This window comes from Trichoplusia ni, chromosome 5 (assembly GCF_003590095.1).
Source record: "Trichoplusia ni isolate ovarian cell line Hi5 chromosome 5, tn1, whole genome shotgun sequence".
NCBI classification, from domain to species: Eukaryota; Metazoa; Arthropoda; class Insecta; order Lepidoptera; family Noctuidae; genus Trichoplusia; species Trichoplusia ni.
The window spans coordinates 5,604,618-5,632,038 of NC_039482.1; the positions used below are offsets into that span (position 1 = coordinate 5,604,618).

Sequence of the window (27,421 nt, forward strand, 5' to 3'; positions counted from 1 at the left end):
GAGCCGACACCAAATAATGGGAAAAGGATTGTACTTGAAATCATTCAATGATGCTGGAAGCTGAATGATAATTGCTTAGATCTGATTTCGTAATTAAAGGTTGATTTATTTTATATTATTATAAATTCCATAAGGCGGATGCTTAACTCTTTATTTATTAACGACTGGCGACTCCGTTGTCGCATCCACTGAATAAGACTTCGGTTGGGTCCGAAACTAGTCGGGCAATCCTAAATGTCTATTACTGACAGTCAGTAATATAGAATATTGGACTGTTATGGGCTTAAAATTAAATAATTTTAAAATCTGACAATGAAAGTTCTTCGTCCTGCTAGTAAGAATCTCGTCAATATACTTAGTTTGTAAATTTCCTCTTACCTTTTCTTTTCGATTTTCCAATTTACCTAGTAATAATTTATTACATGAATTCAATCATAATTTGACTTGTCACATGAATTCGACTAAAATTCGACTTAAAACATTTTACCGCAGAACATTTAAGACCATACTAATGATAATAATCAAAACATCTCAGTAGCATCAATGAAAAATATCTCAATACCACCCAAAACTTCTTTGAGTCCATACCGCACGCCGCACTCGGGAACAAATCTTCATTTCTGCAGTTGTACGGTGTTTAGCTCGAAAACGTCAATACATCAATAGCGGGCCCTCTCTCCGGGGCGGGTTTCGCGGGTTCGTAATTACAGGCGAGCGGGCCCGCGGGCCGCCGACACACCCCCTCCTCCGCAAATTATTTAGTAATTTTAATTTTATTTGGACTTATACCCTCGTGTTTTATTCGTTTGGCAAGTGCGGTATGGAGGTAATGTATCATTAAATGTGTCATTAATTTGAAGCGATCGCTATCGGTGGTATAAAATAAATATGCATGCGTGCATGTAACAAATCATTGGGTCGCGTAATGTGAGGGGTTTGAGATCGGTTCGATACAGCGGATGGATTTGTCAAAATGTTGTGTGTGTCAAACTAAATTAACTGTTTAATGTTGTATCTTGTTTGTGAGTCATGCTTGGCGTTCTATTTTAATTTAAATCTTTTTACCAGTTATATGCAGTTCGGTTAGAAAGTTGTAGAAGAGGGCCTATTCTTAGAAGGTACAGGTAAATAATAATTGAGAAGTGCATATGAATAAAATTTTATTGTTCCTTATAAATTTTCTTACAATTAGGAAGAACTTAGTTTCGCAGTGCGAGTGTCTCATAACTAAAACTAAACAAATTGCAGTAAACTAAAAACAATTTAACTAGGTATAGTTTTAGTACAAATAATTATAACCTATGAGATATTTCTTTATTAATATATTCTAACAGTTTATACAGAATAGTTCTATAGATTTTATTCACTAAAACAATATAAAAATACGACTTAACATATATATCTACAAGCTTAATGGAAGAACCTATATTTCATTTAATTCGACGCTCGTTTTAGTCTTTATCTACGAAATATACAAAAATAGTTACAAATAAATAATGTTTATAGGAATCGCATTACTACCTCTATGGTATACGGATTTGGACGTACAAAAAATATTTTAGGATCTCTTCACATAGCACCAATTATTAACACTAACAGCGTTTATTTATTATTTATAAATGTTCAAACTCTTAACAATAACATCGCAGTTACAACCGGCTGCCGTCGACACCTTCAAGGCACATTTTGGAACGAACAACGTGAGTACTAGAAAGCTGTTTCGTCTTTACATTAAAATTATTTTTATTTCCCTACAAATCGTATAAATTCACTTAAAATACGTTACTTTCCTTTTTAATTTATTCACAGTGTAATAAATAATTGAAAAGTTTTACACAAATTACAAAAGTCGCTAAAAATGCGTTAAAGTTAGAAAAATATTCAAATCTGAGTTACATTACACTTCATCGCGGTATACAATTTATGTAAATGCGAAATGTAATAATTGATACATTTTGTATTCGAATTAGAACAAATTCTTATAATATCACTACATCCGCAGTGCAAAGTTTGTCGTCAAACATTCCATGTTACATTTGGAAAGGAGTCAACTCTTTGGGCTACATTTGAGGAAGAGTCCATGAACTAGCGTACATGAGTCCTGCCTAGTCAGTTGCTGTAGCAGGTCTGGCGCACGCCGGCCAGGATGACGCTGAACTCGTCGTCGGGGCGCTGGTCGGCGCCGGGCGCGGGCGGGAAGGCGGGCGGCGGCGCGGCGCCCAGCACGCCCGCGTACGGCGCCGCGTACATGCGCTCGCCGCAGTACTCCGCGCCCGGCGCCTGCTCGGGGCAGTAGGCCGCGCGGTACTGCTGCTGCTGCTCGTAGCGGTACTGCTGCTGCTGATGCTGCTGCTCCATGCCGCCCTCCGCGCCGTAGTCCAGGTACTTGTCGAACTCGCGCGCGTCCACGTCAGACTCCGGCGAGCCCGTCCGGATCTCCGGCCGCGGGTTCATGAAGCCCTGCTCGCCCTCCTGCTGCTGGTTGGACGGGGGCTCCTCCGAGAAGTAGCTGCCGCCCGTGTCGTATTCAGTTTTTGGCTGATCTGGGTAATGAGACACGTACGAATCCTCAGTTTTATACATCTGTTCGTATTGCTCGTAAGGATGATACTGAATTGTGTATTCTTGGGGCATCGAGCCGCTAAGGGCGTTAGAAACTTTAGGCGTGGATGTGCCGAGAGCCTGCTGGTCCTGTGAGGTCGCGACTGGCGGGAAGAACGTGCCGGTGACGAGTGGGGGCTGCTCGGTCAGGGTCCTCTGAGTGCACATGACGTACATGCCGTTAGCCATTCCCATCGCAGCGACGGGCGCTGGCGAGAAGGAGCCAGGCGTTCTATATGTTTTGTAGGGCGAGTATGAGTCAGACATTGAAGAAGCATTAATTGCTCGCCTCCTCTCTTCATATTGGAAATTTTCCTTTTCATTTTCTACTGGAGACGCATCAGGCGTAGGCAGTGGAGCTTCAGCAGGAGCGCTCCTCCTGCCTTGCGGTTCAGGAGATCGCGCGGGGGAAGACTCCGGGGTCTGCACGTGGCCGTTGAATTGCTGGTTGTTTTGGAAGTCCGAGGCGAGGGGCGAGGTCCTGTAGGGCGAGAAGCCAGCGCCGGGGTTGTGCGAGAAGCGCGGGTCTGGCGAGTCGGTGCCGGCGGCGTAGGGCGAGCCCAGCGCGGCGGAGGAGGCGGGCGGCGCGCTGGCCGGCGTGGACGGCTGGTTGGGCCGCGTCTTGTTCTGCTTCCGCCGCCGCGGCCGGTACTTGTAGTTGGGGTGCTCCGTCATGTGGATGACGCGCAGCCGCTCCGCTTCCTCCACGAACGGCCGCCTGTCTTGCGGTGTGAGCGAACGCCACTTTTTACCTGGAATATAAAAAATGAAAATGAGTCGATTGTGTTTGTCGGCGTACAATGTTGCTACACGTTTTTACTGAGCGGAGAAAATTGACATGCCATGACTTGTCGTGGTGATATTACGATATTATTTACGATACTTTTTATCCGCCGTGTAAGAGAGGTTTATGCGTTTAGCGTGAAAAGTTGTCACTGTTTTTCTGCAAAACCGCGTATCCAAGTTTGTTGCGAGTTTTTGCAAATGTTTTATGACGTGCGTGCCTCAGGCAGAGCACTTAACGAATATATTTAGTGTATTATTAAAAATATTTGCCATTTATCAAAATAAGACAGGTGTAACATTATATTCAATGTTTATGAGTATTACCTTTCGTAAATGAAGATAACATCCAAGAATAATATTAGTGGCATGTTAAATAAACAAAACAGATTCAGCCAGTCACAAAGTCAAGCTAAATAATCACGATAGTGTTTTATCAAATAACTATAAAACACGTACTATGAGGGTATCATAAATAACATCATATATCTTTGACCAAGAAATATAAATATGCTCCGGAATTTTAAACTTTATGCGAATAAGAATAAAGTTAAGATTATGTTGTCCGATAAAGTGTGAGTTTCTGAGAGAAATTATCGCGGAGTCCGAACAATCTTTAAGGATATTTATCAAGGCGACACTACTTGCTACCGGCAAAACAAACAACTTCACTTTTAGTGATGCGACGTGTCGATATAACGAATTGTAATTTATCAACAAGGAATTTAAATAGGAGTCGATTCTTTTTTTACATTGAATGGATGGAAAGATACAAAACAAAATATGATACTGTGTTATTTCTAGTTTTTGTTACTGTTATGATTGATAATGTCAGAAATAGTTTTACAAGAAGATTTTTTTACCATAGTTTGTTTTAAAAAAATATTGCTCATTATACACATGTAAATATAGGCTTTGCCGATATGGTTTTATAATCAGTAATAATTAAAAAAACGTCACTCAGTTATCAATTGAAACGCAGTTGACTAATGTCAAATGTCAGTCTGACAAATGACAGAAGAAGGCTTCCTGTAGTGCAGTCCTACTCCATTAGTTGATTTAAACATATCGATGTTTTTTTCAATCGATAATTAATTATGAGTTGTAGTCGAGATTACGAGTACGTGTCAGGGGTTTGGGAGCGTCTGATTGTTAATTGCTTTGCTAAGTCGTTTCGATGTGCTTTGGATTTTACATATTGTTTGACTGGAATTTTATTTGTGATACGTATGTTTAAAAAAAATATTGATCTGAGCTTAGCATATTCATGAAAGTGCGTTGCAGATTTTTTGTATGGTCAGTGCAAAATTTGATTTAATTGGATGAATATAAATAAAAAATAGGTCGCGACAGTGACATTAAGACGATCTCGCTCCACTAACGTTTTCTTCTATTCGAATAAAATACTATATACTTCAAATACCCAAAAACAAAGAAAAAAATATATTTCTCTATAAACAGTTAGCACATTTCACGTTGTTCAAACATTATTCATCTCACAAACAAATCTCGAGCTTTCATATTTAATATCATAAATACATCACTACACGAACCACATAATTCACTACCTACACAAGCACTACATAATTATTTAAAACACATTAACTGTCGCCCGTGACATTTTTCCTATTAGTCAATCGAGATTGCGATAAGAAATCGACTACCGGATTCCGTGTCCCCTCACTAGCAAGAAATATTTCTTTGTAACATCTAATAAAGCTTTTAGTGGGCACTTTATAACTGGGTAATAACCTGAATGGCCTGACACCTGGTGGCCGAACACAACACTTGAGTGTGTGAGCGAGATAGCGCTATACACAGTATAAAGTGTTATCTCATTTTCACAGTTTTTAGTCTTGTTGTTAGAGTTTGTGTTAGAACACTTGGTTAAACACTTAGGACCTAGAATGTGCTTGGTCTGGCTTGTAAAGTGAATATTTGTAATTTTGTGTTAACAATTTTGCTGTTAATTAAAATTGTTGATTGATTTGTGTTTAGGTTGTTTGTGTTTTAAACATATGTTTTAACTGTTTAGGCCTTAATTTGAAAGGAATGTAGATTACATTTATTGCTAATTAAATTAGGTACACCTACTTTGAAATAGGTACATGTGTATACTGAAATGTATTTTGCATGTATTTAGAACATACCTTTTGCATAATAATGTTCTAGTTTTGCATAAGCCGTGTAATGCAAAGGTGTATATTATTCAATACCTGGTAAAATGCTGCCTATTTATAAACCAGATAGCAGAAAAACATAACTCAGTCTAGGCATAAGACCAAACCATATTCGAAGTCTATCAAAGAAACGTGACGAGTCTGCCAAATAAATTGATGATTTTTTAACCTTGCGGTTTTTTCTTTACCGAAAGAAAAATGCAAATCTTTACCTATGCGATGTTACTAGTATTAAATAGCTAAACCTATCTAGTAAGCTAACACCAGTAATACAAACGGTACACTGTCATATAACACTTAATGATCCCATCAAAATGTATGACATCGCCATATAATTAGTTGGGCTATCGTATCAGACCACCAGTGCTGGTAACCGAAGATGTCTGTCTGTTATCACGGCGCTTAAAGCGATTAAGACGATGTGCGCGTGCGCAAAACGGATGTCGAAGTGACTTATTAATTAATTGGTTTACATTTTAGCTAACAGGGTTTATGACAATTTTGTTTTCAGTTAATGTCTAGCTTTAAATGAATGATTAAGGATAAGAGTATTTAGTCCTATAATTGTTAAATTACTTACCTACGTATCTATTCTTTTCTTTCGCAAACATAAAAACACTGAGAATAGAACGTACGCGTGAAACTACCTTTTGAGTGTAAATTTCGCGAAGTCGTTACGTCAGAAACATTATCCAGATTTTAAAGCAGTTCTATTTTGTATTATTGTTCAGATAAAGGCGTACGTGTCTTACTTTTATTTTAGTCGGGGTTAACTTGAAGGTATATTTTGGGTCACTTTTAATTACGGTTATGAGTCTTATGCTTTCTGTTACCGCAACGTGTTAAGTACAGACGGGTGACATTAAAGAAGTGCTTAACATTAAGTTTCCTTGTAATATTACCTAAAATAGAGTAATAATAAATCTCCGATCGAAAAATGAAACACACCTAGCTTTCGGGACTATCGGTATAAAATAAAACAACTATAGAATTAGTGAAATAAACACACAAGGACAGCAACAATAACCATATCTCTAACATCCATATAGATTTTTCACTATTTCGTCAAATCTTGATAATAAAACACATTCGTAGAATCAACCTAAATTTTAAAGTGTTTCTAAATTCGTCGAAAACCTCTATCTGCTATCAATCGTTATAAATGAGGTAACATTAAGCAACCTTTGAGGGATGTAACCTTCTCAGACAAAATGACAGAAATCAATCAATGTTTAGAAAGACATTCTTTTAATTTTAGGGACTTTGCTGGTTTTTGCGAAGCTTTTGAGATATAGAGATCAATATTACTGAATGCCATGTTGCTTTCTAAAGAGGTTTTTTTTTAATCATGAAGAAAAAATGTTTTGGTTTTTTAGGTGAATTTAGGTAGATTTTAATGTAGAGCGCATGCAGTTAGGGACAGAATTTGATATATTTAATATGTAATATTTGGTTTTAGCGTCACGAATAAATATATTAGAATTCGAGGCTTAGACTATAAAAATAACGATATTTGATAAGGTATTAAAAATCTTTTGAAAAATCAATTAATCAAAGAACCAATTAATAAAATAATTCAAACATTAAACATCCAAATATTAAAATAGATGATTCATTAATATCGTCAGATCATTAGTCGTAATGATGGAGATCTAATTAATGATATGCGTAGGAGTTGATGGGACCACCGCGTCACAACACGCATGATCGATCGGGCTATATAGGCTTATCACTCATTTGTTTTTTATTATTTTTGTTATAGAACTCCTACTGGTAGTTTACAATTTACTAAGCTACTGTGATGTTTTATTTTCTTGCTTTCGTATTTTAAAATGCGGAATGTCTTACGATATGAATGAAAATCAAATTGATAATACAAATGTATGCATTTCTATTATAAATTTGATTTCCGTTTGTTCCATGGTGTAATTATTCACAAATTCGAGACTCATGGTAGGATTTTATAAATGCTGTAAGTATGTATCGATTGCGAATACGTGTTTTGTTCTTTCTGTATTCTATTAACCGAATCGGGATACCATTCAAACATCTCTCAATATAGTTAGGGTATTGTTACTGGAGCTAGAGTCTTTCAGAAAACATATTTTATTTAACTTTAGGGTTTAATAGTGTGTCAAAACAAAACAAAATCCTGTCGGCCTACAATTAAACGGCCCATCAATCGTTGACCCGCACTAGTGTCACAAACCACCGATAGATGGCAGCATCGATTTTTTGCGCCGACGGATGTCGAAGAACATGCAATGCATTCTAAATTTACATCTTCCACCTTGCTCTTACCCACCAAACTCAGATATCGCCGTCTCTGTTCACCAAGATATTTTTTTTGCATTTCGATTCCAAGTGCGTGGTCAATTTTGTCGTTTTTTTTGTAAGGTTTTGTCTCATAGTCTCTGGACAGTGGCGGTGTTGTCTTATTGTGCCGTGTGTAGGCTTTTATTTCGGATCGAAGCGGGGTCATGTTAAAATTATTGGCTGAATTTAAATCATATGGATGTTCGGGTTCAAGCGTTCTGTTCGTACTGATACGGGAATCGTTGTTGCTTTATTGAGCGTAACTTATTTGTCTTGAGTTGATAACGATATACTGAAGCTATATAAATAAACATAACACAATATTATTATATGAAACTACAACTTTGTTGTATAAACTGAAAGTATACGTGTCTTAGTTTCGTTTTAAGTAATTTATGAGCTAGGAATGAATTAATTCCTAAAACAAATCTGGCGGCATGTTTCAAAGGGCGTCAAACATGTCCAAACTTCACGACTCTGGCTTCTAGCCCGAAAAGAATTCCTACCAGGATCGCTCCAAGACAAGCGTGGAAAAGAGATGCCGCTCTACACCGTGTAGAGCGCTGTCTCGTTTCCACGATTGCAATATTATTAGTTTAAGAAGTGGCGGTAGGTATACAGAAGCCTGCAGTCTCCAGCGCGTCTGCGAAGGTATTTCTTCCCTCAGTTCCGAGAAACGTCGCGAAATAAAACAGCAAAGCTGCCGAAATGCATAAACCGACGGTTTATTCGGCTGAGCTATGTTGGCGGAAACGAAAGCCTTTAGAGTGTGGATGTAAGTTATAAGCGACGGCGGGAATATTTATAAGATATAATAAAAATGGAAGATAGATTTAAGGATTTAGTTAGTTTAGTTTTTGAGACGTGTATAATTAGCACTGTTAACAGGCTTTAAATTTGTGAATTATAATGGCAGTGTGTGTGAAGTATAAAGACAACGATTTAATCAAGCCGGTATTTCACAAGTACTTAAATAAGAACTCCTAATTTCTAGTATGATGTGCCTTACAACGCGCCGTTAGATACAATCCAAACTTTACGTTACAAAAAACTTCGAAAACTTGAAGAAACATTTCACTAAAATAATTGATCCCCGCGTTCAGCTGTCACCTTAGACCATCCATACAAACCGATGCATATGTTCAAGTTCTGTGTGTAATAAACTTTAGAATCGCAGTTAAGGCCGACGGCGGCGCATTGTGCGTCGAACGGAACGCACTGACGACGCCTCCCTAAACCTTTATAATCTATTTTATGTTGCAACGCGAAAAAGCAATGATTTCTAAGTAAAAACATCCAAAACTGCTTGTGAGGTATTCTTAGAATGGAATGTCAGATGTCTTTGCGTGAGGAAGTTAAACTGAGTTTAGATTTTCTATTTTTGTATAAGCATAAGTTGTGTGAGTTTTCATTTAAAGTCGTGTTTTTCAACTGCAAATACACAGCAGTAATCAAAGGGGTTTTGATTAAGTTATTGTTCAAAAGTTATTATAAAAGTTGATCTTGAGATTTGGCACGGTTGTATGAGTGATTGACACTCAAAAATGTTTTAAATTCATCACGTCAGTTCAGGTACGTTCACAGCCCTAGATCTCAAAAAGAATTGGCAATAAAGGCACATCTCTAGAACAAACATGGAATATTTTTCAAACTTCCTGTATAAGCCAGGCCCTGACTGCCATAATAAACATTACACACTTGACAACACATTATCGCATTCATTTCAAGCATTATACCAATATAACAGCATTACCGTTAATACAAAATCACGTATTTTTAAAACATCAACTCCAATATTTATTTCTCCTAATTTGACTGCATTTCTTGGTTATGGGTCGTACTCATTAATCATATACCTATCTTGCTTTGTCGTGTAGTTTTTGTATACAGTTGTCTCGTTCTATCGCGTTAAGATGCGATGCGCGTACGCAAGCGGCGAGCCCGCGCGTGCCGAGACACAGTTTTTTTTTATAACAAGAAAAGGCATAAAATGAAGTGATTGTTAAAGCTGCTCTATTGGATTAGTTTCCGTCCGACCAGGACTTTGATTCGCATGATTGACTCATACGTCATAGCTATTTAGGAAAGGAGTTTACTACTCTATTTGAAAATAAATAAATCGGTTGTCTAAAGAAAATGACGAAAGAAGTTTTTCAATAAAACGTTTTTATCATGATGACGAAAACAGTTATGCTATTTCAAGTTCACATGTAATTCATATTTAAATATTCTTATATGCATTCGACGAAGAGATGTTAAATCAAAATCGTGTATTTGAATTAAACAGATCCGTTTTTGACAACGATCTTTAATAGGTTAGATAGTTTGCTCATTCCTTAATGAAAAAAAATGCTTTACGCAGGTATATAATATGTGAATCGCAGATACTACTTTTTCATAAGACACTTGCAGCAGCGATCGCACGAGGAACTATTTAATAACTTTTTTGCAGTATCATTGAGCAGTGACGAGCTCAATGAGTGCAAAATAAAGGGTAATATTAGCCACGCAGGTTTTCTTGCCCTGAGTTTTATCCCGGGAAGAAAAAGGTGAAACAAGGTTGAATATTAAGATTGAAAAGAGTGTTTCTATTCACTCTAATGTCGATATCGGCCACACTCAAGCATGATATTTGCACTACAATCTAATAACATCAATCACAACCATCGGTACTAAAAGTACCATTGCTGAAGGTTAAGTAAGGGCGCATACACACGTGCTCATTACCGCGCGGGTATTCGCCGCGCGTCCGAGCCGTCACGTCGCGAGCACGCGCCGCCGTACGGATCCATTGTTACACGGCACGGTATATTTGTAGGACAGTTTATTGTGTACTTGTAGGATAGGTCGTGAGGTTAAATTGCTGGTACTTTTTTGTTAGGGTGTGTGGTCTTAGGTCACAATACTCAACAACACAAATATTAAATTGTGAAGTAAAGGATCCGTATGAACTTTAGTTGAGTTGTTTATGTTGATTCTCCGCCTTTTCAACTTTTATTGAAAGATGCTAAGTTTGAGCTTCAAATAAAAGCCTTCTACAACAAATTTGAGAAAAATGTTTTGCAAAAGTTATCAAAAAAGAAATGATCACCAAAAAGATTAGACAAAACATAGAAAATCTTAATTTTAATTTTGTCAAGTACTTTAACTTAATCGTCTACAGTCTAATCTAAGTACCCTATCTCCCTCAATAATGGACACACGGCACCGCGCGGCGGCGTCGCGGCGCGGCAAGCCGCCTCTACGTTATTATTACCGCCGCGCGTTGTTCGCCGAAACGCGCGTCTCCGCGGCAGGAAGCGTCACGTGGTGTATACTTATCGATATCGACGCTATTTCGGTATTTTTTTAACGACTTTAATATTGGAAAATATTTGGACGGAATTTATGTTCTGGTGTTTGGGTAATAAGTTTAATTTTTTAGCTAAAAATTTAATACATAACCTAAAAGATATTTAGCAAAAGATATTACCAATTTTTTTTAATATCATAGGTACAGCAGATTTTTAGAGTGCACGAAAAAGAAAGTTTAGCTAAATTCACCCACTTGAAAGTCAACGCGTTGATGTCTTTTATTTGGGAGATTTGGGAGAGCCATCACATTATCAAACGTAGATAAGAATGTCAAGGTTAGTTTTTTCGATGCATTGGAAAAAAATAAACAAATTCATATGTATTATAAAGGAAAGTTAAAATATACGCCAAGTACATTTTTAGGGTTTGAACTATGTATAGGCAAAATTACAAGAAATTGATCGAATTACAACAGAAGTAATTTATAAATTTTCACTATATTTTGAATAATCAAATGATGATAAAGTCGGCCATTATTTTGGTGTCACAAAGTCAGTATAATAATCACTATTCAACCAAAGCGTTGCGCTGGCGCAGGCTCTATAATATTAAGGCGTTATATTGTGTGAACCGAATTAAGGTATAATTCCAAACCTTGTCATATCCCAAATAGGCTATAGGACGCCTATCGCATACATTTTGTATATGAATCATATGTAGAATATATTGCCTATTGGATATGCTAAAGAGATCGTTTAATTTTAAACTGCAGTCTTATGGCGCAGATTGTATACGTCGGGCAAATTCAATGATTGTTATACTAAAAAAGATTTAAATATGACTCTACAAAAAATTTATACATATACTACCAAAAATATTTGCGTGTTTGGTTTTCTATCCTCTCATAATTCATAAATAACATTATAATGGGTCTTTTCCAAAGCCTTGCAGTAAACCTTAATGAGCTACTTATTTAACCCAAAAACAGACAATTTTCAACTAAATTTATCTAAGCACAGCAAAAGAATTTCTAATACAAGCAGATATAAATAATACAAAAATATATGCTGTGTTATTAATATTAATACAAATAGATATTCTCTATAAGTCATATTATATCCATATATTAGTGATATGAGCAGTATTGTCGTGTGTCGCGTCGGCTCCACAAAGGCGGGTGACGCCGGGTGCATTAGCATGCGCGCGGCGCCACTAACGGTAGCGGCTTCACTTAAACTATACGATACTTAATAGTTTATTTCATATTATTGTTTAAAGTAGTATTAAAAAGCTTTATCTGATTAACTCCCTAATTAACTTAAATAGTTTAACAAGTTTACGAAGTAGAATACTGTGAAATATATTTTTCATCAGCTGATTGATGCTTCAACAAAAGTTGTCTATTTTAGCCTTCGCGATTTTGCCTGCGCGTTGTATAAAATGATTGCAGCTATCCACAAATATAAGTCCTTAAATTCAACAAAAACGACTCAATTTTGTCGGAGTTAACCTCATTTTGCACTGCGTTATCATAACAGAATAGAGCCACCACAACCCCCATATTTACGCATTGCTAACTAAAAGCAGAGCTACCAAAGAGGTTATTCCAATACTAAGTCTGCCTCACCACTGCTTACCCCACAACTCTACCAACATTAGCATGTACCGTACAATATTTTGACAGAACACTCGTAGCTTCATATATAATTCATGTACTGATCGCGAGTCACGAATAGCCGCAATACAAGTCGATACTGAATTTCCTACAGCCGGGAAATTGTCTACACGTGTAACAGCATTCATGATTTTGTTGGAGTTCTATTGTTTATGTTCGTATGAGCTTTGGAAGAACTTTGTATGAATTGGCAAAGGAAGGAGTAAAAAGATGCGTTTTGATTCAGTGTTTTCGTTGACGATTTTGTAATCAGTAACATCACTGAGTTATCGAGTTGTGAATCATCCCTTCACCTTATTTCTCACAGGCCAGATGTTCCCATACATCATATTACAAGACAAAGTCAACGACCCTAAAAATTCCACAATTCTAAACAAAATTACAGGGGCCACAATCGTTCGTCGCCCAAATGACACGCCCGTGACGGCCAAATGACATAATTGTCAAAATAGTCACTGCACTGACAGCCGCACGTGACATCCACACCGGACAGAGACAGACATACATGATGCTAGCAAGTTAAACCGAGACGGAGCATGGCGCGTCGGTGTCAATTATAGGCGGGGAAAGAGAATTAGAGAGGAGAACATGCCGGTTACAAATTTGGAACCGTTTTGTTTTAAATCGATAAATCGTTCGATTTCGTGTTCGATTGCGTGTGGTCGACATTTCTAAGAATAATTGAATATCAATATTAAGCTTTGATTGTATACTATTAAAATGATTACCTTGGAGTGAATGAATTCTGATTCATTCATCGCTCAAATGCGAAAATATTTCACGGCTATATTTCATAATAAAGACCATTCTATTAAGGGACATTATTATTAAATACGGTCCACAATTTTATGTGCGCATTTGTTAGTGTGGTATAAGAAAAATCGGTCATATATTTGCGGGTCGAGGCCTGCCCTTTCGACGCCTGTCGTGCATAAAGTCCGTGATCATTTCTCCTAATTATACGTGTGCCGAGAGGGCAGCCCCTCTCCGTACGATGTGGGTGTTCGAAATATGAAATTACGAGTTGGCGCGAACGTGTGACAATGTTTTCTTTTTTAATAATAAATGGAGACATTGATTGCTGTTATTATGCCCAATGTGCCTACGTATGAACTATAAACTTTTTTAATCACCAAAAAGGTTGTGTACTTTTTGTTATAAAATTTACAGCGATAAACGGGGATTATTTATGGGTTTTTATAATAAGTGTAACGTAAGTAGATGTCACGCATTCAACGGTGTGTCATGAAAGGACGATAATTTTATTTATCGCTTTATAATGAGCACGTTTACACACAGTATTAAAAGCCGGCCATTTATTTTGTAAAATAAATAATGTTGTATCATATTTTGAAATGCGCTGATAAAGCTCATTTGATCGATTCTTATACGAAATATGGATGTGGAATAAAATAAAGTGCGTATTTATGAGAAGTGAGTGTTAAACTGTGTAAGACTTTCCCGTAGCCGATGTGTTAAGTAAATTGGTTCACGGATGTATATTTCATTTACGGTTCACTTCTTACTTAAATAGTTCTTCAAGGTGTGTGGTTCCATGTCAGATATACTATGTCAGATCTTTTAGAGCGATTGGACTTTTAAACTAGATGGAAAATGCATGCTAGAATGAAAAGTGTGGGGATAGATTTTAAGGTTAAAAAAAATGTTTGAAAGTGCTACATTTGTGTTGTCTTTTTATATTATTCTTTGGATGATTTTTTTTGTGAAAGTATCTTAACGAGAACCCCGATTGCAAACTTCGGCTAAAAGTTCCCATTCAATTAAAGGACTCGGTTTTTTATTACGTTAATTTCTGTATCAATGTTAAGACTGCAGTTCCAAAGTAAACAATCATTCGTAATATTCCACAAGGTTTAAGATGAATGCCAGATGTCCCCACCCATGAAAAGTCCATGCATCAGACGTGATTAAACCTATTAAATCACCACTGACCCGCAGTTAATCGATTCAACGAACTATCGTTATTAGAATCAATTATTTCATAATCGATAAAAAAACAAGACACACGGAAGCTACGGCCAATTATCGAGAGACAAAAAATCGATACGATTATGATGGATCGGGTAATCGATTCGTGCTTTCGATGTAAGTAGGGGAGGTATGGGAAAATTGTTTACAGGTCAACTTTCTTTAATCACAATGTGTAGTAGCAGGCAGTTTTTGTGTGTGTGCGTGTGCTCGTGTGTGTGTGATGTGGACCCTGATTGCGATGAACTTGTGTTGCGAAAAGTTAGTTTCAATAAATTTTATATGCGAGTTACTGAAATTTGTTTATAAATATTATGGTATCGACGATCAAAGCAAACGAAATTCCTTATAACTCACATAAAGATTAAGTTATGAAAATAGACGCAAAACAAAATTACTACTTACTACTACTACTTATATTATTTAATGCCAAAAGAAATAAGATTTCCTTGGTAGAATAATTTGAATAAGAACTTCCACATCACGTAAATAACCTAGCTTCGCTTAATTATAAATTCGAACTAACCCTAATCGACCCGCAAAAAACGCACCCAAGCGACTCAACCGTAAAATAACCATCGATTGTCCCCAAATATAAGTCCAATCAATTTCCTGTGCTATTAAAACTAAGGAAAAAAAAACAAAAAATCATGTATAAAAAGGCGAAGTTCGCCGTCTGTACACCATTTCTTCGGGGTCATAGCACCCAACAGGAAGTTGCGTCGCGGGTCGGCGCGCGCGCACTCGCCTCTTACGAAAAATAATACTCTTCTAGGTATAACACATAACCAGTGAATCGTATAACTGTACGGTTAGAGGTTTTGTACTCGAATCTGATTTTTTTATTGAGTTTATATGCTGAGTTGGTTTAAAGATATTGTCAAATTTCCTACATTTTAAGCTTTCGAAATCAAACGCGTTGTTTTCGGTTTAACTCAGATTTTTTATCGTTTTTCAAAACGCCTGCATGATTTGAAGCTCATCGTAATTTCATTTTGTCGTTTGACATAATCTGTACATACTTATTGAAGTTTTATTCGTAGGAAATTCAAACTGTCCAAAAAACGCGTAACTCCATCTATTTCCTAGCCTGTCTCTTGATTTAGCTCTACAAACTTCTCTCTTGTAAAAAAACTCGCGCGTTTGAGACAAGCATGTCTGATCATCTCCTTAAGTGGACGTTTAAGCGAAGATAAAAAAGATGTCGGTTGATTGATAAAATATAACTTCATAAAAACGATAATGACTTGCCAATGACAGCTGTTGGTTTTTTCCGTTCCTTGTTACCTTTTGTGTAAAGATTGTGTTTTGTTTTATTACATTTTCGCTTTGACGGACAAATGACTAGCGCCTTTGTTTGTTGACTGAGGTTTTTATATTGCTAATTATAATTCGAAATAATAACTTAATCTGATATAATACGTATAGTTTATGTACGTGTAAACGTGTGGATGTACCATGATTTTAAGGAGGGACGAAGATAATTTAAGTTAACTGAGATTGATTTTTGACTGGATTTGAATATTGAGGATTACAGAGTTGCAAATTGCATTGCATACTTATTGTATTATCAAATAAGATAAATAAAAGGACATGTTTTTGAATGGAATGACTACAACTATATAATGCAAAATTGTCTTAAAAGTCTTGCTTAAAGAAAATTCTTTGATGAACTTAGCTACCGTCTCTACACTAAAATATTCGCTAGGTCCAAACTTAGAATACTTCAGGCCTATTTCAGGTCGAAGAGCTCAAAGACAAAAACCAATCAGAATTACTCAAAAAACAGACAAAAAAAAACAAAAGTGAATCGCTCTACATTCCATCCTTGGTCCCGGCGTGTGAACTCCTTCGAATACGGAAGTTACGCATGGCCGGCTCATGCATAACCTTGTGTTTACTACGATTCCCCTTTGTCACTAATTACGAAGCCTTTGACAATTATTGGGAGACTAGGAAGACAGACAGACAGTCGGCAATTTTTGTAATAATGTTTAATTAGGAGTTCTCAAGCTTGGTAGCTAAATAGGAAAATAATTTCTTATTTTTCTATTACGAGAAATAGTCAAATGGCTTTTAGCTCTTTAATGTAAGCTGCTAAGGAATAGACATATGGTGTAGATTAGTGATCTAAGGACAAGCTTTAGACATTTCATTTAAAAAGAAGTCTGTCAAAAATTTCTCAAAATTATTTTCGGCTCAGATAATGTTTTAAACATAATTTTGGATTTACAAAGTAACATTCCTCTCCCTACAACAACTTACTTGTTCTTAATAATATACTATTATATTTCTTATAAGAAAAACTCAGTTAAATTTAAGACTATTTCCCCATTTACCATAACCTAGTTCAAATAAAGGAACACTTGACAAAACCTTATCAAACACAAACCGCGGAAATCCAAATCAAATAATCTTCGGGGTCAGAGTCCAGTGCCCTTACAATTACGCTAAAAACTATATAAATATGTAACTCAATCAGAGTACAGTTAGCAGCGTCATGGGAACCTGGTTCTCATGCATATTGCACTACTTCGCCATAATAATTATGTTTTACTGCAGTTATTATACACTCTGAGCTATAACGTAGGTATCCATGCGTGTAAAATCTCTGCTTGCATGTTTGTTTTTTTATTGAAAAAGGTTGTAACCTCCTTGGACCTGTGAGGAAGTCCGTGAGAGTTTATAGTTTTAATTTGGAAGCAGTAGCCCCATTTTTTTACCCGAAAATGGGGCTACTGCGAAAATCTAGTGTTACGCCTTGGTGTTTTTTTTGCGGGGTCTCTGTATTTACCCAAGCGCAGATTTTACCTTCTTCATTAGGCTTTTGGTGTGACTTTACAAGCCTTCAGCAAGAGCGTTGTACCTTACGTTTGGTGCTAGATTTAGAGATCATTCAATCGGGTTACTGTAGATTAGCAGTATTTTATTTTGTACAGCCTTTAAACCAACAGACAGCTTAATTTATCCTTAAAAGTGCTTTTACCACATAATAAATAAATTGCATTAGCAAATTCTGCCTTCATTAGCGAAATATTCTTGTTCAACTTTGCATGACTTCCTATCTTGATAGCGTGTCTATTTCATGTTTTTAGTATCTAATGAGGTAGGATAGAAATAAATCTTTTTTTAATAGCCTGTTAAAATGTGTCTTGTCTTTAGTCTACATCTAATATTATAACAAGATTATGTTATTTCGGTTTAATGGTTAATGTTTCATCAGGAGACACGCGGAACCATGTTATTAAAATGGGAAAGAATGTACAAACAGTTACCAGACTGTATTTCATGAACCGTGACAGATAATTATAGATAGTTATAATTTGCAGAAGGTATAATATTTCTGTAGCCACGACAAATTTTCATTGAGCAGATTATTTTTCTTTATTCTATGGAATCAGAGGTTTCGTCTATGTCACCATACTCTGCAACTTTATTCAGTTATGTTTACCCCTCGTATAGTTCTCTGGCATATCATAAAAGTTAAATAAATTAGTTCCTTAATTGCTTGTTCATAGCCAGGAACAAAAACTACAATAATTCATCAAACAATTAATACCTTGTCTAATTAACATAAGCTACGTATCAACTATTTAACGCCAACCGACTAATTTTATTTGTCTATCTTCCCTTTTTTACTAACAAACATTGAAAAATGAAACTTATAACGAGCTGTTAAAGTTTAAAATCATTTATAACTACCGGAACTATATGGATTTTTATTGGTGGTAATTCATAACTTTGATTACACGGAATTTTAGACTTAGTGTTTATCGAGTTAGGGTTGTTTTTTCAATGATATTAGAAGCCGATGGGTGGTTATGCTCAGTTTAATTAATAGACGCAATTAATAAAAATGCGTTTGTAAATAGTGTTGTGCGATCATATCACACGGTGTTTGCCTGTTGTTTAGTAAACACCGATGTTTAGAGATGTTAGATTATCATAATATTTTGTTTATGAGGCCAGGCGTGTTTATCTAACTGTTAGGTGCAATAGTTTATTAATTGACGATATTTCTGGTAAACATTTCTTCGGAAGCAATCTGGAATTAATTGAAGACTAGGCTGAGAATGAGATACATTTATATTTTCTACGTTTTTGAAGTTTGACGGGAAATATTGAAAGAATTCGTAGGGATGGTACATATTTAAGTGTAACTGACCGATCAAAAAGTTATCTTAGTAGATTATACAAATTACAAAAATTTTGCAATATGGCACTTCTGCAGCAGTATTCAACTGGACTCAGAGATACTGGCGCAACACTTCTAAAGAATAGACAGAAGTACAATAAAAAAATAGTGCTTCCTGCTCATCTTCATACAAACAAATTAAGCAGTACCAACAGCTTTCTCTGGCCAAAAAACTTTTAAATTCACCGATCTTCCGCGTCCCATGTACCAAAAGCATCTGATTAACCAACTTGAAGGCGTCACAACTGTAATATTACAATTAATTTAAATTAAATTGGCGACACACCAATTAAGATGGTCGTGAAAGTAGCTGAACAATGGTGGAAGACTCCCACGCCATCTCCCGTGTCACCTACATAACACGAATGTGGATCATGGCTTTAACTAGATTTAGTTTTGGCTGCAAACTTGATAACTGTTTCAGCTGTTTCATTTTTAATGCTGTGAAAGTTTGGTTGAATGTGGATTTTGTGGAGAATTTATTGCCTTAATTTTATATTATAAAAAGGTTATAAAGCGTACTTGTGTATCAAGCTGAGTTGAAAACATATCATAGTCTAATCCCTTTAAGTTTATTTTGTAAATTTTGGTTTTTGCCTTCGCCGGTTGATATTAACAAATTAAATATTGAATTATAGCTACCGTTGTGGTCGTGATTTTTAAAGTTTTCTGGACTCTTAAGTAATAAAGAATTTGAATAACTATTGAGGCGTGACTCCATTACTTGATCAAATGCCGTCATGATATACGAGCAATACAAAGTGCAGTCTCACTTCTACTTGTCAAAAAAGTATTTAATTCACCAGTAGTGGTGGCAGACCCTAAGGGTAACTATGTTTATAGTTAAAGTAATATTATTGGGACCCCTGATTATGTTAAATCTTTTTGGAAGCTGACAGATTAGCCATTTAATACGAATATCAAAATATTCCCACACTAAGTTATCAAAAGTACAGCTACTAGCTACCAGTAACGGCGCAATCTACATAAATATGATGTGATGAGGGGTGCTTCAAATCTGCGTAAAATCAAGTCGTTTATCATTTATATGCGCTTGCGAAGCGGCGTGACCCGTAACGTGTGAAGCAATGTTACAGTTAGCTCTGAAGATGCAAACGTAGGTTAATGGTGGATGGTATTGCAATATCTTGTAAACTAGCAAACCAGATATATTTTTCCTAATTTTATTTCGTTTCAAACGAAAGTATACAATTTTTCTCTGAGTTTGATATGTGTTTGGGCTATAAGATATTCTTTAAAAGTGTCTTTCAGACACAAGGTAACATTTAACAGATAGAAAGACAGCACGAGATTAGGATTTAAGTTTCAGTATATGTGTTTGATTTGTCAATTAAAGACCTTCAAGTTTAATTTTGTAAGCCTTACATTTTAATTTCAGACTGATATGAGATTTTAGCTAAACCAGTGTTTTTTTTTATATTTTAAATCAATTTCCTAGCACAATTAACAGTTCATTAAAAAACAAGAGTCAAGTAATGAGTTTTGCCGCCGTCCGCCGCGGCGTCGCGGATGGCTGCGCCTGCGCATATAGACCAAAGGTGAAAGAACACGCCGGGTGAAACTCAAGATGTTGCGCGTGGGCGGGGGCTGGCTATGATTTGTATTACCACTGAATCATTTGATGTTGCTGGCTTTCTTTTAATAGTAGTAGTCAGTTCAGTTAGTCTGGGCCGAAATTGAGATGAGAGAGTTCTTAAAAGTCTATATTTTAGTACGTTTTTAAATGAATATGATATTTTGGTTAGTAAAGGTTTGTACCAATATTATATAAAACTTATACATGTGTTCTATATTAATAGAAGCTATATAAAGTCACAGCGAAAAAGAGACTTCAAAGCGGTTGAAAATTGGAATACTTTTGAGTATACACCATGGAGTTTATAAATGTGTACGTAAGCCACACTTATATTCGAATTTCACTGTCCGAGGCAAGTATTCTTAATAAAATACAATTAAATTTATAAACCATCACATTAGTACAAGCCACCCAGTTACACGATTACGTAACACAGAACGTCACATGTTATTTGCCTACATGTAACTACGTAAATAGAACACGATTATAACTATATCAAATGTTCGTTTGTCAAGACGTGACGTTTCCGAGACTGACGTGGTTGCATAAACAAACGCTTTTAATTGACTTAATAGATGTCATTATTAACTTAGTTACGAGATGGTGTAGTGTTTTGTTTTTTGCACGTGTAGACTCTAGGTATTAGAATAAAACCTTATTAGAGATCGGAGAAAATGATGGAGTAGTTTCCGTCTACATCATCTGCTTTGCCCACAGAAGAAGGTCGTATATCTAGTGTATATCTGAAAGGATTTAGTTGAATATGTTTTTATTATTTTATTTATTTATTATTTATTTATTTATTTATTTATTTATTTATTAAACAGGTAAATGATAAAAACATTAAATCTGATGCAATGTCCAACAAAACTATCGACATAGTTTGTCTGTTGGATCTCGTTAAACATTTCTTATCCATAGATATCTAGGTATGTAAATTAAGTATAGTATATAATATTAAGGTAATGTGTTAGTTAAATATTTTTTTAAATTTTTTCTGAACTTATTTTTATCTTTTTCTTCTCTGATATCGCCTGGTAAATTGTTCAATGTATATGGAACTCGCTTTTTTAATGTTCGGTCTCCATATACATTGTTAACTTTTTAATCTGTTGTTTGTAATCTGTTGTTTTATTTAATTTACCCTTGCTACATTATTCGATTCCTATTGGACCTGGAATGATAATTAAATGGTAGATGTCGTAATTACGGAATAAAGTTGTGTCGTAGGAGTTTAAAACGTTTTTAAACTACAACACGAGCAATGAAAGAAAACTTATTCAGCCACGTTTTCTTAAAAGCTGATATTTTTTATCTGTTTTCAAACAAACTGATCTCGGCCGTGATTGGTTAAAATAATACTTACAACCAATACCACGACTTGACACAAGATTTGACTTAAGTTTAACTTATTTTCGAGTTGATCTTTAAGAAACCGCTGACTAATACCATAAGCTTGAATATACTTGAAAATACAAGCACTTAGGGTTATTACTTAGTAGGTGGCAACACGAGACGTCCCATTTGGCAAGTTGCCAGACTGACACTCAGACGATCTGGCACACCGTTCATTATTGGACAACTCTTAGAGAATACCATATGAGGTTGCAGCAGCATTTGTGAAACTTTTAGTTTTTGTGGTGTTCAATGGTATTGATTGAATGTGCTGATTCTTATTGATTTAGGAAAGAAAACTCATGTAGAAGAAGTTGCATTAGTGATCTAAGTACATTAAGTTTCACATTTATTTATATTACGTATGTAATCTACAAGTACAATGAAGATAATCAAACTTCGACGACTTCTAGAAACAAACAATCAACTACACAATTAAGAGCACGTACAAAAATGGCTTCATAAAAAGTGTCTTGAAGTGGCATATATCTAGAGTCACTCGCAAGATCAAAATGATGTTTCTAAAATTAAAAGTTTAGATATCCACAAGTTATGGTAAAATGGAGAATACTAATGGTTATTGTAAACTACCTTGACGCCTATATGGAAGTTATCACATTCTTTTTTCGTCGTAAGAACCCATTATTGTAAAATCTAATTCGAAAATTGGTTAACTTACTTACTAAATTAGAATCAAAGTACATTTTAAATAATGTAAAGCAGTGGATTGAGCGCAGGAGGGCGGGTGGCGACCCGCGTTGCCCAACGCTCAGCGCGGCTCGGCGCGGGCGGCGGCGACGGTAAGTGTATTCATAGTGGCGACCCCCGACACCAAGCCATCCATATGAATGAACATCTTCTTTATTGACTATCTACGTTCCGTTTAGAATACTGGTAATATTTCTAGTTTGTAATTCATAGTAATTTAATAATTGTGCTATAAATAGTAGTGATAGGGAATGTGTTTTAAATGTTTCCTTGTGGATTTTGATGTAAGATAGTCAAAATAGATTGATATATATTTTTAAATAATTCGGTAAGATGCAAACTACGATAAAATATACTCATGCTACTTTCGAAATGAAGAATAGAGTTAGTATGTAAGCCAAGTTTAGATAAGTTTATCAGCAGTAATGCAATTAATTTCATAAATAACCCATTAAACTTCATAGGTACACAATATAGCAAAAATACAAATGAATAAGTACTCGTACTATAACGTAATTAAACAAATCAACGAATAATTCCACGCCATTAAAAACGGTTACAATTGTCCGCTCCCAATTGTTAGCCACAACTCGGCCAAGGGTTACTAGAATTTGAACCAAGTAAAAACAAACTAATTCTATCATAATACGACTCGACAAAGCACTTCACACAGGCAAAACATAAGGCTAGGTGCACAATAACGCCCTTCTGGCGCAATATGCACTTTTTGCGCAACACAACGTTGCAATGATCGTGCGAAAACGGCTTCTTGTTCGGCCGTTTCATTGTCATGTGCCAACGATTTATGAATGTGTGTGAGCCCAGCTTTAATTGAGATTGGCTAGAGATAATACATTGCGAAACAAAACGCTTAATTTGTGTTTAGATAACGTGCCGTCTGACCAGTAGATCGGTCGATGACTCGTGACGTCAGCGCTGAATTCTCACAATTACAGTTTACAGGCCACTGTAGCCTGTCAGGTGAGCAAAAAGAGTTTACTCAAATAAGGTTTTAAGTTTATCTCTTAAGAACTTAAGTCTATTTATTGTTGAATGAATGGCTGTAAATAATAAACAGAATGAAGAGGAATACACTAAAACGTGTAAACTTTATGATTATTATTTAAACACAAAACAAGTAGGTGTTAACAGGTTATTTTGTGCAAATTTTATCTACAACCTGTTCTTCGTAGCATTGCCAATACTTCAGACAACACGCATTTAAATAGAATACGAAAAATATTTTCAGGCAATTGAAAAGCAAAATATTACTTATCATTAAGTCTTAACAGACGTAAATAGAGTTGTTAATAAACTCAGCCAATCAACAAAATATAAAACATCGCCATACAATGACTCAACGCAATTTAAAATATACGAAAAATTAAAACGAATCTTAACTAATCGGATTACAGCTTTGACCTCAACTTTAGAAAGGTAAATTACTGGGGTAATTAAGAAAAAAAACGGTCGGTACATATGGACGTGCCTTCTAACGGCTATTGTGTGGGGAAAAAATATTCTTTATACGTATAGAATGGTTTTTATCAGATTTTCGCACGGTCCAACACTAACTGTTCAGTGTTCATATACAGAGTGTTGGGCTTGGGGTAATACCAGAAAAATATTGCCGGTGTTCTGTCTCTTTTAACCTTCGATGCAATAAGAGAGGGTGCTATAAGTTTTTTTTTTAAATATATGCGGACAACATCACGTACATTGTTCTGAACCCAAAGTAAGTAGCTAAAGCACTTGTGTTATGGAATTCAGATACAACGAAGGTACCACAAACACCCAGACCCAAGACAATGCAGAAATGTGAATTTTTACATTGACTCGACCGGGGATCGAACCCGGGACCTCAGAGCTAGCGACACCTTGAAACCGGTGCGTACGCCACTCGACCACGGAGGTCGTTTGACGTGTCTGTCTGTCTGTCTGTCGGTATTTCAATTTTGTCTGTCTGTATTAAATGTAAATTATATATCCGATGAAAATCGATTGAGCCCTTGAAGTGTAATTCTGTAGGGAGTTTTTCAATTTTTGTTATTTCTCCTTAAATAAAGCCTTTTCAAAGATTGTTTTTTATTTTTATTTTTGCATGATTGACTATTTGTTTTTGTATGAAATAATTAACATTTAAAAGTAACAATTGTGTTTCTCGTCCTATTTATAAATATTATTTATTAAAATGACTGTTTTATCCGGTTTTGGTATAATGTAGCATAATAATATCTATCTCTAATGAAATTTTAAATTAAAAATAATGTAAGACTTTTTTGCTCGTTCATACTAAATAATTATTCTTATTTTTTATTAGTCATAAATATTCATAAAAATGTAAATAATATGAGACACATACTGTTGTAAATTGGGTTTTTTAGCTATCTTTAGCTGAAATTGGTAGATTCAAGAATAATATTATAATATTATATTCCAACTTAATATTCATTTGTTTAGTTTAACACGTTTTTATACAGCTTGATTTAAGTAGCTAAAAGCCTTTTACGAATGTAGAAATACATCAATCTTTTTGTCCAAACAAATATCACCCTGTGTATTATTTATGTGGCAATTAATAGGTTTGCGCCACTTCAGTAGCGCCGCAGTTGCGCCACAGTTGCGCCATCGCGGGCGGCTCCCGAAATATGCCCCGAAAAGGCCTTGAACCAATTAGTACCTAAGTAGTTTAATGAATTCTTAAATGACTGGTGCTTTGTAACATGAAATTTTCTACCTGCGTAGTTGTCGTAGACGATTCGTAGCAGTCATATTAGTAGTGATATATGGAGTTTCTAGTCGTTTCAACATCATAAAAATGACATTTTGGAACAGCACAATCAAATTTATTTTATAAAATGAAGAATATTTGCATGCACCATAACGCAAAGATACAAACGTATTATACATAAAATCATTAATGCAAATATACTCATAAGATAATCAACTAAAGACTGACAACCAATTAACACATCCCGGCAAACACAAGCACAGACAAATATACTATATAATTCACTCATAAATACTCCTTCAAAGTAATTTATCACTCACACGCCTATCAGCTGATGGTAGAAGCGGAAGTCGCGTCACGTGTGCGTCCAGCTCACTTTGTATGCAGCCTGTGTGCCCGCACCTTTATACTGTACAACGAATTTGGTCTACCAAAGAAGGATATTAAAAAAAATTGATGAAATTCTAGACGACGCGCGTAACGGAACTTTTTGGAATAGTGTGAGTCTTGACTGCCAAAATAAACGTGTTTGAAGTGTAGAGCTATATTATATAGTCTTAAGGAATATTTAGGAAGTGCACTGCAGGGACAGCTGAGTGGTTGAGGTTATGCCAAACCCTTTGTGCGCGACGTGTCACGGGTTCGATGTGTTTATGTGATTGAATTCCATGCTGCGGGTGTCTAAAATAAATAAATAAAAAACATTGTTCAAAAGACTTTTGACTCAGCCTGTACTTGGTCGACAGTTGGGCAAAGGCCTATCAGCATTCTCCAGGTCTAAGTAAAGAAATTCTTAATAATATCGAATTGTCGTAACTCGGTTAATATGCAAAACACGGAGGAATCGAAAGTAATAACAAATTCTACGCACGCCTAGCAACTGATATTTTAGGGACTAAAGAACATAGATATTTGATATGATAGGAAATTTATACACGTGTTAAATGTATACCAATATCATTAATGCCCAAATAACTATGTTTGTGTGTCTGCTACGCTTCAACGCCGAAACCACTGTTCAGATTTTGATCAAATTCAGTTTTATAAAGCTAGAGAACTTGTGTTTGCACACTTAACCGGCTTCCACGTGGAGATGAAATAAAAATCTAGTTTTTATTAAAGAAATATTTTAGTTGGCGTAACAAGGAAATAAAGGTAATAATTTAAAAAAAAAACAGCAATAATTAATTGCAGATTAAGATTTTAGAAAGGAAACTCAGTACTTGAAACTTTAATAGCACCCATAAACCATAAAAAGGTGTCATATATACACATATAAAAAAAATTGCCTACCGTTAATAAATGATAACAAACTTATTCAAGAGAACCATTCGACAATCGGCCTTGACACAACACAATAAGGTCCACATGGACTGCAGCCACAAATTTGTCGTTTTCTACACATTAAGTTCATTGTGTATAGTGAAAAGATTTTCCCACGAAAAAAGGAAAACTTGTGTTGAAACGTATTGCGACATGTTGCGAGTGAGCGGGACCGAGGGTCGCAGTGCGTTGACATATGAATAAAACGCTTTATTTTATCGTAAAAACAAGGTTTTATACGATTATTATCTGCTATACCTGTGATTTGGTAGGCGGGGATATCATAGTGTTTTTTAGGTTGTTACGTAATTTTATTTTATTACAAGGACTGGAGGAGAACGTATTGGGCCAAGATTTGAGTATATTGCGTAGATTTACCTATGCAATCCATCTAAATATCTTCCTAGATTAATAAGCTGAGGCTGATTTTAAAAAAGGACTCTAATTGCCGTTGCTTAAATTATTATTTTCTAATAAATAAATACTCTTTGCTGCTAGAAAAAGAAAATACTGTTTTTTATTAATTAGAATAATACTACGCCAGTTTGAAATATTTATTGGATTCATAAAAAATATTTAGTGTCTAATAATAACCTAAGCCTGATTCATAAATGACAGATTACTTCATTTAATG

The 27,421-nt window shown here is 35.6% G+C and overlaps 1 protein-coding gene across 1 annotated transcript in view; it reads right to left on the reverse strand.

The window, feature by feature from the left end:
* Nucleotides 1-1,143: 1,143 nt before the first annotated feature.
* LOC113494194 (putative transcription factor SOX-15) overlaps nt 1,144-27,421 on the reverse strand; it is a 105,675-nt gene continuing 79,397 nt past the window's right edge. Inside the window, exon 4 of the mRNA XM_026872404.1 lies at nt 1,144-3,353. Coding sequence (XP_026728205.1) covers nt 2,110-3,353 — 1,244 coding nt within the window. The 3' untranslated portion in view covers nt 1,144-2,109. The remainder of the gene's footprint in view (nt 3,354-27,421) is intronic.